At 50.5% G+C, this 14,792-nt stretch overlaps 2 protein-coding genes across 2 annotated transcripts; both read right to left on the reverse strand.

The window, feature by feature from the left end:
• On the reverse strand, window positions 1-2,446 carry Rrad (RRAD, Ras related glycolysis inhibitor and calcium channel regulator). Its single transcript, XM_038313220.1, has 4 exons — window positions 2,086-2,446; window positions 1,366-1,439; window positions 1,061-1,265; window positions 1-278 (listed from the first exon to the last, which is right to left on the reverse strand). Exons 1-4 carry the CDS (start codon window positions 2,444-2,446, stop codon window positions 1-3), a joined length of 918 nt encoding a protein of 305 aa, XP_038169148.1.
• A 7,393-nt stretch (window positions 2,447-9,839) lies between these two features.
• Window positions 9,840-11,793, reverse strand: Ciao2b (cytosolic iron-sulfur assembly component 2B). Its single transcript, XM_038312844.2, has 5 exons — window positions 11,567-11,793; window positions 11,328-11,407; window positions 10,967-11,092; window positions 10,524-10,569; window positions 9,840-10,079 (listed from the first exon to the last, which is right to left on the reverse strand). The coding sequence occupies exons 1-5, from the start codon at window positions 11,721-11,723 to the stop codon at window positions 9,979-9,981; spliced, it is 510 nt and encodes a 169-aa protein (XP_038168772.1). The 5' UTR covers window positions 11,724-11,793; the 3' UTR covers window positions 9,840-9,978.
• Between the last annotated feature and the right edge of the window lie 2,999 nt (window positions 11,794-14,792).

Consider the following 14,792-nt stretch of genomic DNA (forward strand, 5'->3'; position numbering starts at 1 on the left):
TTAGAGGACAGAGAGGTCATGGCAGGACTTGGACTTAGCACGGAAGGCCATCTTGCGGCTGTTGCGAGCTACGATGCGGCCCAGAAAGCGTTTGGCCTTCTTGCCAAGGCTCTCCCTTCGCCGAGTGCCAGCTTGCCGCCGGGCATTATCCTCTTTGCTGTCTCTGCGGAGGCGTATCTGGCGCACGACACCCTCAAACAGTGCCTGGACGTTGTGGTGCAGGGCTGCTGATGTCTCGATGAACTTGCAGTCGAAGACCACGGCACAGGCCCGGCCCTCTGTGTGGTAGGGACAGACAGGTGCCGGTCAACAAGGAGCAGAGGATACCATCTCAAACCCTCGCCATATCTGGCTGCTACAACTCAAGAATTCTCTAACAGTGGAAGAAGGAGCCTTAGATCCTTTTTAAAGACACAGTGATCCCAGTTGCTCGGTCACTTGAGAGGCACAATGTGCCTCCAAGGTTTATGGTGGCAAAAAAAAAAGGAATTCATGCTTTAAAGCCCAGTGTTGAAAATGTATTCTGCAGTAGTGGACTAAGGCAAATGCAAATGATTTGACAGCTGAGTATTTTATGATTTGCTGTTATACAAATGGCCCAATGGCCTGTGGTGGGGGCAAGGTTACCAAGTTTGAAGTACTTGGTACTGCGTGCCACAAAGGAGGAAGCTGAAGCCCAATGAGTACCAGACTTACTCTGAGAAAGGTGGGGCATGGAATCATGCTCTGACCTCCTGATCCTTTGTATGTTTTTCCTTTTCCTCAGCCTCACCCTTGTCTCCTGTCAGGCATGGACCTGAGGAGCAGTTGAGGAGGGTGCTTGTATGCCTCAGTTTCCCCTAGCAGATCTGGTTCTTCCCTTCCCCTTTGCTTTAGGCCTTTGGGAGCTCGATGGACCAGATGCATCTCCTCCACCCTCCAACACCAAGTTTTCTTCCTGAACATTTTTAGCCACTGATGATCCCCAGGGACTCAGGCTGAGCCAAGACTAACTGGCCCGCAGCCCAGCTAGGATCACCCTCCCCCTCCCCCCGCCTTCCCTGACCCAATGCCTGCTTACCGTCCACAGAGACCTCACGGGAGCGCACCAGGTCACTTTTGTTGCCCACAAGGATGATGGGCACGTTGTCTGTTTGCCTGGCCCGCCGGAGTTGGACCCGAAGTTCTGAGGCTTTCTCAAAGCTGCCCTTGTCTGTTATTGAGTACACAATGACGTACGCATCTCCCATGGCCATGCAGTGACCAGGTAGCCAGCAGCCCCCATCCTGGAGGGGAGACAAATACACACACAACCCTGTAATTCCCAGCAAGTCCTTTCCCCGGCTTTGCTTCCCCTCTTTCCCTGTGACCCAGCCTGCATCCTACCTGTTCCCAAATGTCGTAGACCATGAGCGATGCCTCTTCTCCATCCACGGTGATAGTGCGATCATATGTGTGCCCTAGGAAAGGAGCCAATAGCCAAGTTATCAGTTGGCTGTCAAAAGTTCCCAGTGTCCAGTTCCTCTTCTGACCACACCTCCCATTTCTCAGAGTCTCCTGATAACTCTCCTCCACCAGCAGATGGTTGCTATGATCAAACGAATGACAAGCCTCATAGCTGGGTGGGGGCTGGAGGCATGGAATACCCCACCTCCCTCTCTGTGTCCCCAAACTAGCAAAGTACTGGGTGTCCAGGGCTCCCTGACCTCCTGCTGCCCGGCTCCACCGTGAATGTGACCACACTGGTCAGAGGTAGCACAGTGGCCGTCTCTCCCGAGGGACCTTGGCTACCCAACTTTCCTCTCCTAGAAACTTCTGATTTTGTTCCTGCCAACCCTGGCAGGCAGGACTGTCCTGCCCCAAGCATACCCAGGACTCAATTCTTCTATTCGGGGCACTTCTTCCTTATCAAGGACTGGCACATGGGTAGGGGAGCGGCTGTGAGGAGTAAGTAGGGATTTGTGGTGGCTCTGCAGTTTCTCCATCTTGGACGCTGAAGTAACATGATTCTGAAAATGCCTTGAAATTCCATAGTGTTTGCGTCTTTTAGTCCATGTCCCCTTCCTCCCAACTATCTTTCTTTTCTAAACAGCTCAATTCTCTCACCTGCGGCTTCTGCGTCAGGCCCGTCTTCTATACCACCAAAGATGCGCGCCAGAGCGCTCTTGCCCACACCAGGCGCCCCAAGCAGCAGCACCTTGTAAACGCCCTCCACTGAGCTGCTGCCTCCAGAACTAAGAGAGTCAGAGGAGCCTTCCGGCCAGTCCAGCCTCTGCCCCTGTGTCCGAGTTCCCGCTGTAGTCGCTGCTAGGGAACCGGGGGCTAGCGCCGCCTGAAGGTCTCGCTCGTCCACGGGCATGCTCCTGCGGTGCATCGGGGGTGCCGGGCCCCAGGGGGTGCTGCCTCGACGGCGGTCGCGCTCCCTGCCCGTGCCTCGGCTCCCTCCGCTGCCGCCATTCAGGGTCATCGTGTCGGACGCTGCCGTCTAGGGCACCAGGAATCGGGATGGTAGCTCTACAGCGGAAGCAGGCGGGACCCTGAAGTTAAGAAAGATGCTCAGGACCAAGGGTCTGCCAGAACCTATTGCGAGTCCCAAGGTCTCCACGCCTTAACCAGTAACCCAGCTGGATCCCCATCCATCCCAAGCCCTGATGGTGTGATCTACCCCGCTTCGTCAGGACACTCACCAAGTCTCACAGACTCTCTCAGGATCTGATCAGCGCTCCAGCACAGCCCACTGAGGGATCAGATAGAATCCACTCGTAGACCTCTGTTCAAAGAGACTCGGACCCTTGTTGCTGTCAAAACTGCAGCCTTTTTCTCCTCTGCTACCTTAGCCCCTCAGCTGGCGCTGGGTCGCAGCTCTAGGGCCGCCTATTTAAACCTCCACCAGCCTGGCTCCCCGCCCCCACTCCTACCCCCGCTCCCGCCCCCGCCTCCGCCCCCGCCCCAGTCCCCATCCCGGGTCCACGGTGCTGCTGCGGGGGAGGCTGACGCATCTATCCGCCCCCGGGAATCCCCCACCTCCCTTCTCGGACCTCAGACCCGCCAGGGCGGGGCAGGTAGCTGGGAAGAGGGGGGGTGAGGGGGGTGAGGCCGGGAGGGGGGAGTGTGGCTTGAGGCGGGTGCACAGGCGGGAGGTGGATGATGCAGAGGCTGCCAGTAGTGGGTAAGTGGACCAGAGAAGTACAACTCCCTCTGGAGAAAATTTAGTCTGTCCCTTTAAGAGTGAAGTCTCCCTTCTTGTGCTCAAATCAGAACTGTTACCCAAGCCAGTAGACTAGTTAAGGACTGGACACGCTCAGCCCATGACACCCATTCCTCAAATTTAGAGGGTCCTAAACTGGCATTTCTAGCTTCAACACTAAGTCCTTCCTATTCCAGTCCTTGTGCTGGTACTTAGAGTCTCCCCAATGAAACTGTTCTTCATGTTGAAGGTGGGTGTCATCCACGACTCCCTGGGGTCCCTTAGAGGGTTAGAAGGGAGGGCTCAGAGAGAGGACACATCAGTGGACTCTTCTGTTAAGCCTACTAAGTGGAGGTGTATGCTTGTCTCCTGGAGAGAAACTACAGAGCCAGAGAAAGGAAAACACAAACCTAAGTCCCCACCCTATCTCTAAGCATGCCAAGCAGCTGCCAGTAACTCTGCTAAAAATATCTAACCCTGGCCCTAGCCATTTTGTTTCTGGGCATGAGGTTGCCCAGACTGGAGGGGGGGCTGGGCAGAAGGGGGGGAGATCCAGGCTGATTGTGGGGAACTCCAGAAGAAGCCAGCCTCATTACAGTCTCCAAGTTCTTCCTGCTCCTGAGCCCCATGCTGGGCCTTTTGCTCGTACCCAGAGAGGGGCATAAATGCAGGGTATGGGCAAGGGGTAGGGAAGTTTCAGGCACTATGTTTCAGGGCCTCTGCTCCGCTTAAGACTCATTTCATTCATTGTGCCAATCCATACTGCGTGCCAGACCCTTTTATCAATGGCAAAAGTAGATGTAGTGCTACCACTGCCTCAGAGTTTACCTTAGACTGAGTGAAAACTGGGATAATCTCAGAGGGAAGGAGAGGTGATCTGTTGGGCTGAGTGTCTAGTGTTGGGTCTGCCTCTCCCGGCTCGAGGACCCCAGTCCTGAATTGGACATCATGACCTGTTTCTTCCTTCCTTGTCTCTAGAGTGAAGACTGTGTGTGTGTGTGTGTGTGTGTGTGTGTGCGCGCGCGCTTGCTGTCTCTGTTTCTGTGTACCAGCTGTGACGTACTTTGAGACAGGAACTTGCTTTTAAGACGTTTGTGATGACTGTGATGGGGGTGGAAGGGCACCCATTTGACTCAGGTGACATCATACACAGGTGGACCTTAGTGTGCTGTTTCAGGTTGCCATGGAAACTTGAGCCAGACTTGCTGCTGCTGCATTAGTCTCCTTGGCAACACCTAGGAAGGCCTTGAATTGAGGAAATGGCTGGGGGTAAGGTTAGGGAGTTTATGATGCACAGTCCTCTTGTTCTTAAGGCCCTCAAGGTAAGCAAAAGCTGAGCCGAGGCAGCTGCTTATGTGTCCTTTCTATGAAGGAGGGATCTTGGAGGCCCAGGAAGCCCAAGCTGGTTTTTGTTTCCTGGATAAGGCTCAGTGGGAAGAGGGAGTCAGGGGCTCCAGCCTGTCCTCACAGAACACAGAAGTCTCTAGAGTCAGTGATCACTTTTCATTAGGAACCCTGGCTGGCTGTTTGTGACACATACATGCCCCCCTCCCCCCATGGCATGCACATACAGTGTGGCTGGAAAGAACCCTGAGGTGTCCAGGAGAGTGTCTGGCAGAGGATGGCTGGAGAGCTGTAGACCTTCCCAGAAGGGGCCATACAGGGAAAGAGGACTGACTTTCCCCTCTGGTAATCTGAGCTTTCGACCTCAACAGTGTGTCTTCTTTCCCAAGGCAACAGCATCCACACAGAGCCACTCAGACCCCAGGCATTCCTGTGGCTATGCCAACAGGCCAGAGATGAACATCACAAGCCTAGGTATAGCCAGGAGCTCCACGATCCAATATCAGGACATGACCTTTAGATCATTTCCTGCTATACTCCTGCCACCTGGTCCTCTCAACTCGCTCAGCTGCCCAGAAGGAACAAACTGAAGTTGGAACCAGCTTTGTACCTTGTTAGCAGTTTCACCTTTGTTCATTTGTCCCAGATGAGCCTGTTTCTTTCCATGTAGACCAAGGATAATGTCTCCCTAGTTTTAAGACATAAATAACACGGAATGTGGAAAGCCTCAAGAATGGTATATCTTAGGAGACATCTCTTTATTCTCCTCATCCTTGGTTGGATGGGGCAGGTTGAGTGAATCCTTGGACTGTCTCTTGTTTCTGCTTCTGTATCTCCAGGATGATGTTCTGTCCTGATGAAGGTCAGGGACCCCAGGAACAATGCAGACAACTTTCCTCCATTACCCACACCCGCCTCTTCTCTGTGGGACCCTTCCCACTCCTTCCTTAGGTGACTAAATACTGTCAACAGCACTTGGATGCTCTGAGGGTTAATCTCCATTGCCAGCTTGACTGTATTTAGAATTGTCATGGGCTTCTGGGTGTGACCATAGGTGTTTTCAGAAAGGTTTAACTGGAGAGAGGACCCATCTTGAATTCGGGTAGCATCATCCATGGACTGGTATCCAAGGTTATAATGAGAAAGTGACCCGAGCGCCAGCATTCATCTCACTTGGCTTCCCAAATTTTGATGCAACACGTCCAGTGGCCTCACATGTGTGAAGTCATGCCTTCCTTACCATGATATTACCATGTATATCCCCAAACTGTGAGCCAAGACAAACCCTTCCTTCCCCCAGTTGTCTCTCGTCATGGATTTTGTCACAGCAATGAGAAAAATAAGAAATACAGCTGAACCTGAGCATCTGTGCCCCCCTCCCTTACGACAGCCCTCTGATTTCAGGGCCCCTGCTCTCTTCTGTGACTTCATTCATTTCACTGAGCAGAGCCGTACTAACTGTGTTCCAGACCCTTTTGTCAAGGGCAGGATGATGGGAGAAAATAAATGTAGCCGAGCGTGTTCATTTGTGTCATCTAACCTCTGAGGCAGTCTCATTTAGCTGTGATTTGTTATTCCCATTGTGTAGACATAGTAACCAAGGCTGGAGGGATCACAGTCCAGAAATAGCACAGCTAGATATGTGTGGTGGACGGTCTCAGAGATCTTAAACTTCATCCTCCTCCAACCGCTGCTATGCCTTCACAGCACAGCTGGGGTTCCAGAAAGTTCTCTGGGTGCTGGTTCAATATTCACAGGTGGTGTCTTGCAGACAGCCAAGACAGATGAGCCAAGAATGTCAAAGTGGGGCTGGAGAGATGGTGCAGTGGTTCCAAAGGACCTGGGTTCAATTCCCAGTGCCTACGTGGCAGCTCACAACTGTGTTTAACTTCAGTTCTAGGGGATCCTACACCATCACACAGACATATATGCAGACAAAACACCAACACACACATAAATAAATAAAATTAAAAAAATTAAGAACCGTCAAAGGGACTGAAATGCTAGTGCTTGATATCTTTCACTCCAGTGGCCTGGCCACCATGAAAGTCAATCAAAATGACTCAAAAGCACCTGACTACTCTCAACATGGCTGAATACAGATACCGTGGCCATCTCAGACAGATGGGGCTTGCCACGCTGAGGTTCACATGTGGGGAGACCCACAACTTGGAAAGGATCTCTGGACCTAGTCACCCTGGTGGGTCACCCCATCTCTCTTTCCTTGTGAAAATGGAGGACCAAAGTGTCTGGAAGATCATTTGAGATAGGCCAAGGGAAAGTTTACTTGTGCACAGAGCAGTCCCAAAGAGATGCCATGGGCCAATGGCTTCATCTTCTTGGTCTTGGGTGGTCATATCCAGCTCTTGCTAAGAATGAACTGAGAAATAGGAGCCATGGTTTGGGATGGGCCCAGGCCTTTCAATGGAGGCAACAGCGACTCCTGCCAAGGGAGCAGTATTTTATGTGTAGCAGGAAGTCTTTCGGATATTTTCCTAGATCATTCTTCACCTGCAAAGTGTAGATAAGGAAGAAAAGCAACCAGAACATGGAGCAAGGTGATTTGCTGGGCACGGATGGATAATCCCAGCACTCAGGACTATGAGTCTGAGGCAGCCTGGGCCACTCAGTGAGACCTTGACTTGAGAAGCTAAAACAAACAAACAAGCAAATAACTCAACAGATCTTAAAGGGCACAGGCTCTCTGATAATGAGGACACCGCCCATAGCCATGTCTGGGCTCCCATAGGGGTGGGCAGTCCCATCGGCAAGAGAGACTGAAGCAGGAAATCCTGAGGCAGTCCTGGGAAAGAGCTTCCAATTAGCTAAGATCTGAGACCAATGATCTCTCTTGAGATGACAAATGGCAATCAGGGTACAGGGCCAAGAGGAGGCAGAGGCCCCTGACATGGTCATATCATTTTATAGAGCCGAGCTTCTCTTACCCAGCACCTGGGGTAACACAAACCCCTGAAGGATGGATGGTGAGGATTCCCCAGGACCCTTTCAGGAGAGAAAATGAGTATTGCTACTTTAACCTGGGCATCACTACCGGTGGGCAAAGGTATCCTATGTACAGGTTACTGTCACAGCACACACACCGCAAGCCTGAGCTCATTTGGGCCTTCAGACTAACCTCCAGTGGACAAAGAAGCACACCACATGGTGGGAATTGCCTAAAATAACTCCCTTGGATTTTTTCCTCTTTTTTTAAGGTCGAGAGTTAAGGGTATGTACAGGGTGGGCACTATAGCCTGGCTCTGAAAACGTTCCAAGGGTCCAGGTGTCAAAGGCTTACTCTTTCAAGTGGAGCTGCAGGGAGGAGGTGGAGGTCGTGTCCAGCGCGAGCTCTTCAGGAACATGCACTTGAATGCAGCCTTTTTTCCCTGCCATACACTCTGCAGCAATGCGCTGCTACACCACGGGCCCTAAAACAACAGCACTGATTACAATGGCCTACAACCTCCACAGCGATGAAGCAAAATAAATCTACTTTTTAAGGATTTTTTTTAAAAAGAGTTATGAATTTGGCCAGCATTTGTGTCTATGCATCATAGGCATGCCTGGTATCTGCAGAGGCCAGAGGGGCCATCAGATTCCCTGGAACTGGAGTTATGGATGCCTGTGAGCCACCATGTGGGTGTCAGTAATCGAACCTGAGTCCTCTGTGAGAGGAACAAGTACCTTGAACGGCTGAGTTCTCTCTCCAGTCCTCTTCTTCTAAAAAGAGCAAATCAAAACAAAACCCGACTTGTTTTTTATTTATATGTATGTGTGTGCATATGCCACATTGTGTGTTGAGTGCCTGTGGAGGCAAGAAGAGGGTGCTGAATCCTCTGAAGCTGGAGTTACAGGTGGGGCTGAGTGGATCTGGGAGCCAAACTCAGATCTTCTAGAAGAACGACTCTCCAGCCCCCAAACTTGCGTTCTTCATAAATTACTTCGTTTATGTAGTCATGGAAAGCTGACTCCCAGTGGGAAGGAGAGAAAATTTTAGAGGACAAAGAACCAAACACAACATATCGACACATAGTAAAGATCTAAGTGCTGCTTCTGGAACTCACACAGGACTGGATACTGGTTATTAGTTTTTTGTTTTGAGACAGTCTCATGCAATAACCAAGCTGACATTAAACTCACTATGTAGCTAAGGCTGGCCTTGAACTTCTGATCCTTCTGCCTCCACCTCTCATGTGCTGGAATTACAGGCATACACTTCCATTCTCAGAGCAGAATGGCTCAATTTCTGTCCAGACAAAGAACTGTTATACGGTTGTGGTGGTAGTTTGAATAAGGACCCCTATAGGCTCATGTATTTGAACACTTGGTTTCCAGTTGGTAGAACTAGGAATAATTAGGAGGGGTGGACTTGTTGCAGGAGGTGTCCCACTGCGGGTAGGCCTTGAGGTTTCAAAAGACTCACTATTCTAGTGTCCCCCTCTGACTCCAACTTGTGGATAAAGATGTGAGCTCTAGCTGTTCCCGCTGCAATGCCATTGCTCGGCCATCATGGTCTCTAGTCCTCTGAAACTGTAAGCCCTAAAATAAACATTTCTTTTATAAGTTGCCATAGTGATGAGGTCTTACAACAGTAACAGAAAAGAAACTGAGACAACAGACGTATATCAATCTAGGACATGGTTCTTTAAGTTTCTGTAGAAATAGTTCTATAAACACACAAGTAAGGCCAGTGTCACAACAGGTCAACTGAATCTACTGAGTTAAACCAATCAGTGGTTTGGTTATTCAGGTATATTTATATATTTCAAGAAATCTTTTTTTTTTGTTTTGTTTTTTACATTTGCAACTTTTGCTAACTGAAACATTGGAAGAGCTAAAAATAAAAAAAGATTTATTTTCATTTGAGATAGGGTCTCTCTATATAGCCTTAGTTATCCTGAAATTCTTTATGCAGACCAGGCTGGCTTCAGAAAGCAGAGATCTTGCCTGCCTCAGTCCTCTGAGTGCTGGAACTAAAGTGTGCACCACCACACCCAGCTTACTGATTTATTTTATGTGCATGAGTATTTGCCCGAATGTATGCATGTATGGGTACCATGTGTGCCTGGTTCCTATGGACGTTGGATCCCCTGGAACTGAAGCTACAAATGATTGGTAGCCTCCATGTGGGTGCTCGGAACCTAACCCAGGTCCTCTTTAAGAGCAGTTAAGTGTTTCAACTGCTGAGCCATCTTTCTAGCCCCACTGGGAGAAATACGAAATAATGGGGGCACTTCACAGACTCACCCTTCAAAGGCACCCACTACCACATTACCCTCTACCACGACAAATGACTCCATCATGAAAGATGCTGAGGCATGCTGGAAAATGAATATAAATTAAGGGTTTATTATAAAATGAAAAATGTTAGTTTCTCATTATCAGTGATTCAAGAAAACAAAGCCACAAGCTCTTGGTGGAGCTGAGGCCAGGACACCTGTGTGCAGGCTGGTGGTCAAAAGCCTGGTTTATGACGAGCGGGCTGACAGACACTGATTAACGACCTCTAGTAGGTGGGTATTCTCCAGGGCGGCTGCCACTCGCTCCTTATCTGCAAGCTGTTTGTTCACTAGGAAGGAAAGAGGGGTGGAAAAACAGGGTTAAAGCAACTCTAGCCATGCTGCTAGCCTCGGTATGGATTCTACCTCTACCAATAAAGGTCCTGTATCACCTTCACAGGACTCCAAGCCTTGATCAGGATATCCTTATCACCAGTGCCCACACTCTCTTGTCCAGAATACCCCATACCTCCAGGGACTGCTCAGTCTGTCTCCAGTATTCCCTGAAGCCCGACACAATGTCCTTGGGGAATATCGGAGGGAAGTTCATGGGAAGCGGGAGATTTTAAGTCAGGTCAGTTTGGTCTAGGCTGGAGTCTGGCAATTTTGTTCACTTAGACCCCTAGTCCTAAGTCCTAACCTTCCTTATAAACTGCTGTAGCAAAGGGGGAAGTTCCACACAGCTGGGGCCCTAGGGGAAAGAAAAATCAACTTCCCCAACAGCCCACACTAACCTGCATGCTCCGAGGCGTGGGTCCCGGGTGTAATGTGCACATCCATCTGGGAGAAAGACAACCAGGGCCTGAGCACTTATGCGTTTGTCCTTTTTCAAGGGGGCCGGTCCCTTCCCTCTGGACACCATTTCCCTACCTTCCTTCTAATCACTTCTCTTGATCCTGGCCCTTCTGCCCCACCCAAGCCCACCTGCAGTCCATCCACTTCTACCCAAGGACCCTGTCAGCTGCTATTGACTTAAAGGTCTGCCAGTGCCTCCAGCAAGCCCATCTTACGGCTTCCCTTTCTGCCACACTCCTCACTATTTTCTGCAGTGTTTCTTGTCACATCAGCTTGGCGTTTCCTCGCAGTTCATCTCTGCGAGTTGGGATCCTTCCAGTCTCCACTCTGACGTCCCCTCTCCTCAGTAGCTGTTTCACCCTTAGGCTCGACTCCAACTGACCTTGAAGCGCTGGGGAAGGGATCGCAGAAGCTTGACTTTGATAGACAGGCCAATAAGCGTGGCCATGCTGCAGTGTGGAATGGTGGGTGTGAAAGCCACGGCCACTGTGCTCTCGGGGTCGCTAACCTGGGTTGACAAGGGAGATTGGAAAGATCACATGACCGCTCCTAGCACAGAGACCCTGTCTTTAGTTTATTGATTTGGCCAAGTCACCTAACTTTTATGGGCTTCAGTTTTAATAACAGCCACAAAAACAACCTCTTCGCCGTTTGTGAATGGAGAACGCCAGCCTCTAATGTATAACGGAACCTTTTTAACTACTTGAACAAGCTCCCACACTCTGATGCTGCGGGTGACTCACCTGAATCCGAACTTGCTCTACTACGTTCAATTCCTCTAGTGTCAGTGGATGCTCGGGGTCATTAATGGACCGAATGAGATGTGCCAAGTGAAGGAAAAGGGACTCTAAGTTTTGGCCCACTCAGAACCTCCGCCGGCATGCCTAACCAGGACACCCCTCCACCAGCTTGTGTTGCACATCACTTCTTCTCGGTACCCCAAGCCCCCACCATCCCGCCAGCGCCCAGCAGCGGCGGATATCGAAGATCTCGCGGGCATCGATGCTGTCGGGCACCTGTTCGTCTTCCTCGCCCGCCGTCACTGGCCGCTCCCCGGAGCGCTCATAAATGAGGGGGTTGGCGTTCTCAAGAAGCCCGCCGCGCCCACCGCCGCCAGCGCCGCCACCGCCGCCCACCATCCCGGAACTGCGGTTCCCACAACCCCCGGGTGGTGTGTACTTCCGCTCCTGCGGCGGGCGCACTTCCTGGGAATGAGGCGAGGGCGTGGTGTGACTACGGAGTCGCGCAAGGGACCTGCCACGCTCCCGGGACTCGACCGGTAGTTTGCAAAATATTGTCGTGCCGCCTACGCAGAGCCGGGGAAGGGCTGGTAGCTCTCGCCAGGGTATCAGAAGAGACTCTCGCGGCTCTTGGCCGTGCGATCCTGTTGGGAGCTGGAACGCAGAAGCCAATACTGTTTGACAAGGGCTCTAAAGGCCCCTTGAGATTGAACCCATACCACCCTTCAGGAGGTTAGGCCGAAAGGGCTTTTGGAAGCTCAAACTCGCTCTCTTGCTATCTCGGAACCGTAGGTCCGCAAAACTCACGCTGGTTTCCCCGAACAGGGATCGGCAGGCACTAATTACATGCTTTTAAAGTAGACAAGCGACCATGAACTTGAAAACGTCATATTTACGTATGAGTTGGGGAGGGCTGACATAGTCTCTTAGACTAGGAACTAAAATAGAAAAGATGGTGTATAATTGAAAGTGGAGCCCGTAAACTATGAGTCTTGAAAGCAAAAAGGATTTTTTGGGATGAGGGCCCTCGCCCCTCTCCACCGAGCTCTCACTGTGTGCACGTGCAGTTGTCCTTACCCAGATCAAATTCCCCGAAGGTCCGCCCTATTCTCCATCTGGGGCCGGAGAATGTATACTTACAGCTTCCTGAACTCTTCTTTCCAGCAAAACCCCACAGTGGGAATGTGATTACAGGGGAAGTTAAAACAAGGACTCAACACTTCGGAAAAACGATCCTGATGTCTCAAAGGACCTCTTGGAGGAGGCTCTCCCCTGCTTGCTGGTCTGAGGCCCACTGCAGCCTGTGACCTTAGCCTATTCAGGAATTCTCCTGCAGGCACAATGATCTTGCCAGGCACACCGTGTGCTCAGCCTACATAGTGTCTGGGTCAAACTTCTGGAGGCAGCCTTGATATGCTGATGCTTGTCTGTGAGATACAGCCATGCCTAACGACAGTGCAGAAACAGGCCAAGACGCTGAAGTTAATGTAATGTGGCAGACAGACTTTCTGCCTATTTAAATGCTGTGCTATGTGGGTCTTTGATTCTCCTCTTCCTAGTGCAGGAGGAGACTTTTGCAGAGCACAGGGACTTGAGTAAGAATTACACAGTTGTGTAGAGTCAGAGGCTGAGCCTGAGGGTGAGGATGCACCCCAGAGAGGAGCTTGTGGAGGGCAGATGATTGGGGATAGTGTGTGTTAACATTCATAAACATAACGCAGGTGACCTGAGGCCAGTCCCACCAGGGGCAGCGGTGGGTCACCCAAGGCCTGGCAGGTCCCCTTGCGGGTGGGAGACCGTGGCAGGTGAGAGACATAGATTCGCCATGGAGAGAAAGAGAGAGAGAGAGAGAGAGAGAGAGAGAGAGCGCTAGGGTATAGAGTTATTCTTACCCAATGAACTGCCAAAAATGTTTACAGATCCAGGGTCTCTTGTGGCATTGGGAGGGTCAGATATTTCTGAGGACATCCAACACAGGATCCAGTCAAGCACGAGGAGTGCTGAACTTGGAAGTTAGACACCTCTGGGTGGGGGTGGGTGGGCGAGGGTTGGGATATTTTCATGCTCTGTGAGTGGCTGTGGAAGTGGTTGGAGCTGTTACTCACCATGGGATAATGCTGGTAATAACACCTTCCCTCTGGCATTTGGTTCTGAATGTGCTCTCGGGCATTGATTGATGAAAAGGGCTCCCAGCAAGGTTCCTTGTCCTGGAAGGTACAGAAACTCCTGGCCCCACACCCCACACCTGCACTAGGTGGCCCCTGTGTTCTGTTCCCCATGTACTCCACTTAGACCTGGGGCAAAAGAATGGCTTGACTTCCAGGGCAGAGGAGATGTGTCAGGCAGTAGCAGCAGAGCCTGGATGGCCCTATGTCCAGGGTGTGTGTGTGTGTGTGTGTGTGTGTGTGTGTGTGTGTGCAGTTCTTTATGTCTCTCACCACAGGGCATCCTAATGTATACCCCGGTGACCCCGGGTAGGCCACTTGAATCTGACCTACCCTAAGGAGGCAGCACTTACTTTATCCTTTAGCCCCTTCCTACCAGACTTCCTCTTTTGCCTGCTGCCAACCAGGCTACAGAGGTCACCAGTGCCTTGGGAGGCAGAATCGTCAGCCTGACCCAATCCTGTTCCCTGCTTAGAAAAATCTGTGACTGCCGTGGTCAGAATCATTTACAACCACTAGAGGGCAGAGTTGAGCCCCATCCTCTGTTCATCCAGGCTTGGTTTCACAGGGACCATCAAGTTTGGTAGGGTCTTACGTGAATGTCCAGGATTCACAAGAGTGAGCCCTTATGCCTATGTTTCACAGTATGATCACAAACTTTCTGTAGCTGGACATTTCACTCCCAGACAGCTCACTTCACCGCACAGCACGGCACAACTTCCTCATATTATCACAGAGGATTCTCACTTGAAGATGAAGCATTAATGAGGAGAGTCTCTAAACGACCACCTCAGCGAGTTGTCTCTTGCTGTGACAAGTGTCAAGCATAATTGGTATAGATGGTACAATTGGTATAATTGGTATAGATGGACAGAGATTCCATCTATACCGTGAAGATGTTTGACTGTGGGTTTCCGAAATGAGGATGGGGGTGTCAGAAAGCCCAGGCATGTCCCTGTCTCCCTGAGACATCCATGTATCATCACCTATCCATGTATCGAGGGTCCTTATGCTTTTTAAAATTACACACCTATCGCTCTTATGACACTTCTATTATCCTTGGTTCCCTGTGTCATTAATTTACATTCATACCTTATTTTCATTCAAAAGATCTTTTATTTGTCCTCTAAGCAAAGAAAAACGAAACCCCTCCCTTCTACTTTGTCTTTCTATAAGGGTGCCAAATTGTGTTGTCTGCAAGTCTTTTCCTAAGACATTTCATCTCTGTCACCACACAGCTAGACCCCTCTTCCTGTAGACCTGAGATAGCCATAGCTTTTTGCCTCTGAGAAACTGCCTTTTT

This window comes from Arvicola amphibius, chromosome 15, assembly GCF_903992535.2.
Source record: "Arvicola amphibius chromosome 15, mArvAmp1.2, whole genome shotgun sequence".
Lineage (NCBI taxonomy): Eukaryota > Metazoa > Chordata > Mammalia > Rodentia > Cricetidae > Arvicola > Arvicola amphibius.

Coding starts and splice junctions, on each gene's coding strand:
- Rrad (XM_038313220.1), bottom strand. CDS start 2,446: ATGACCCTGAATGGCGGCAGCGGAGGGAGCCGAGGCACGGGCAGGGAG. Junction 1,440..2,085: donor GCCTGACGCAGAAGCCGCAG/GTGAGAGAATTG, acceptor CTCCTTTCCTAG/GGCACACATATGATCGCACT. Junction 1,266..1,365: donor TCTACGACATTTGGGAACAG/GTAGGATGCAGG, acceptor TCTCCCCTCCAG/GATGGGGGCTGCTGGCTACC.
- Ciao2b (XM_038312844.2), bottom strand. CDS start 11,723: ATGGTGGGCGGCGGTGGCGGCGCTGGCGGCGGTGGGCGCGGCGGGCTT. Junction 11,093..11,327: donor TAGAGCAAGTTCGGATTCAG/GTGAGTCACCCG, acceptor TTGTCAACCCAG/GTTAGCGACCCCGAGAGCAC. Junction 10,080..10,523: donor CCACGCCTCGGAGCATGCAG/GTTAGTGTGGGC, acceptor TTTCCTTCCTAG/TGAACAAACAGCTTGCAGAT.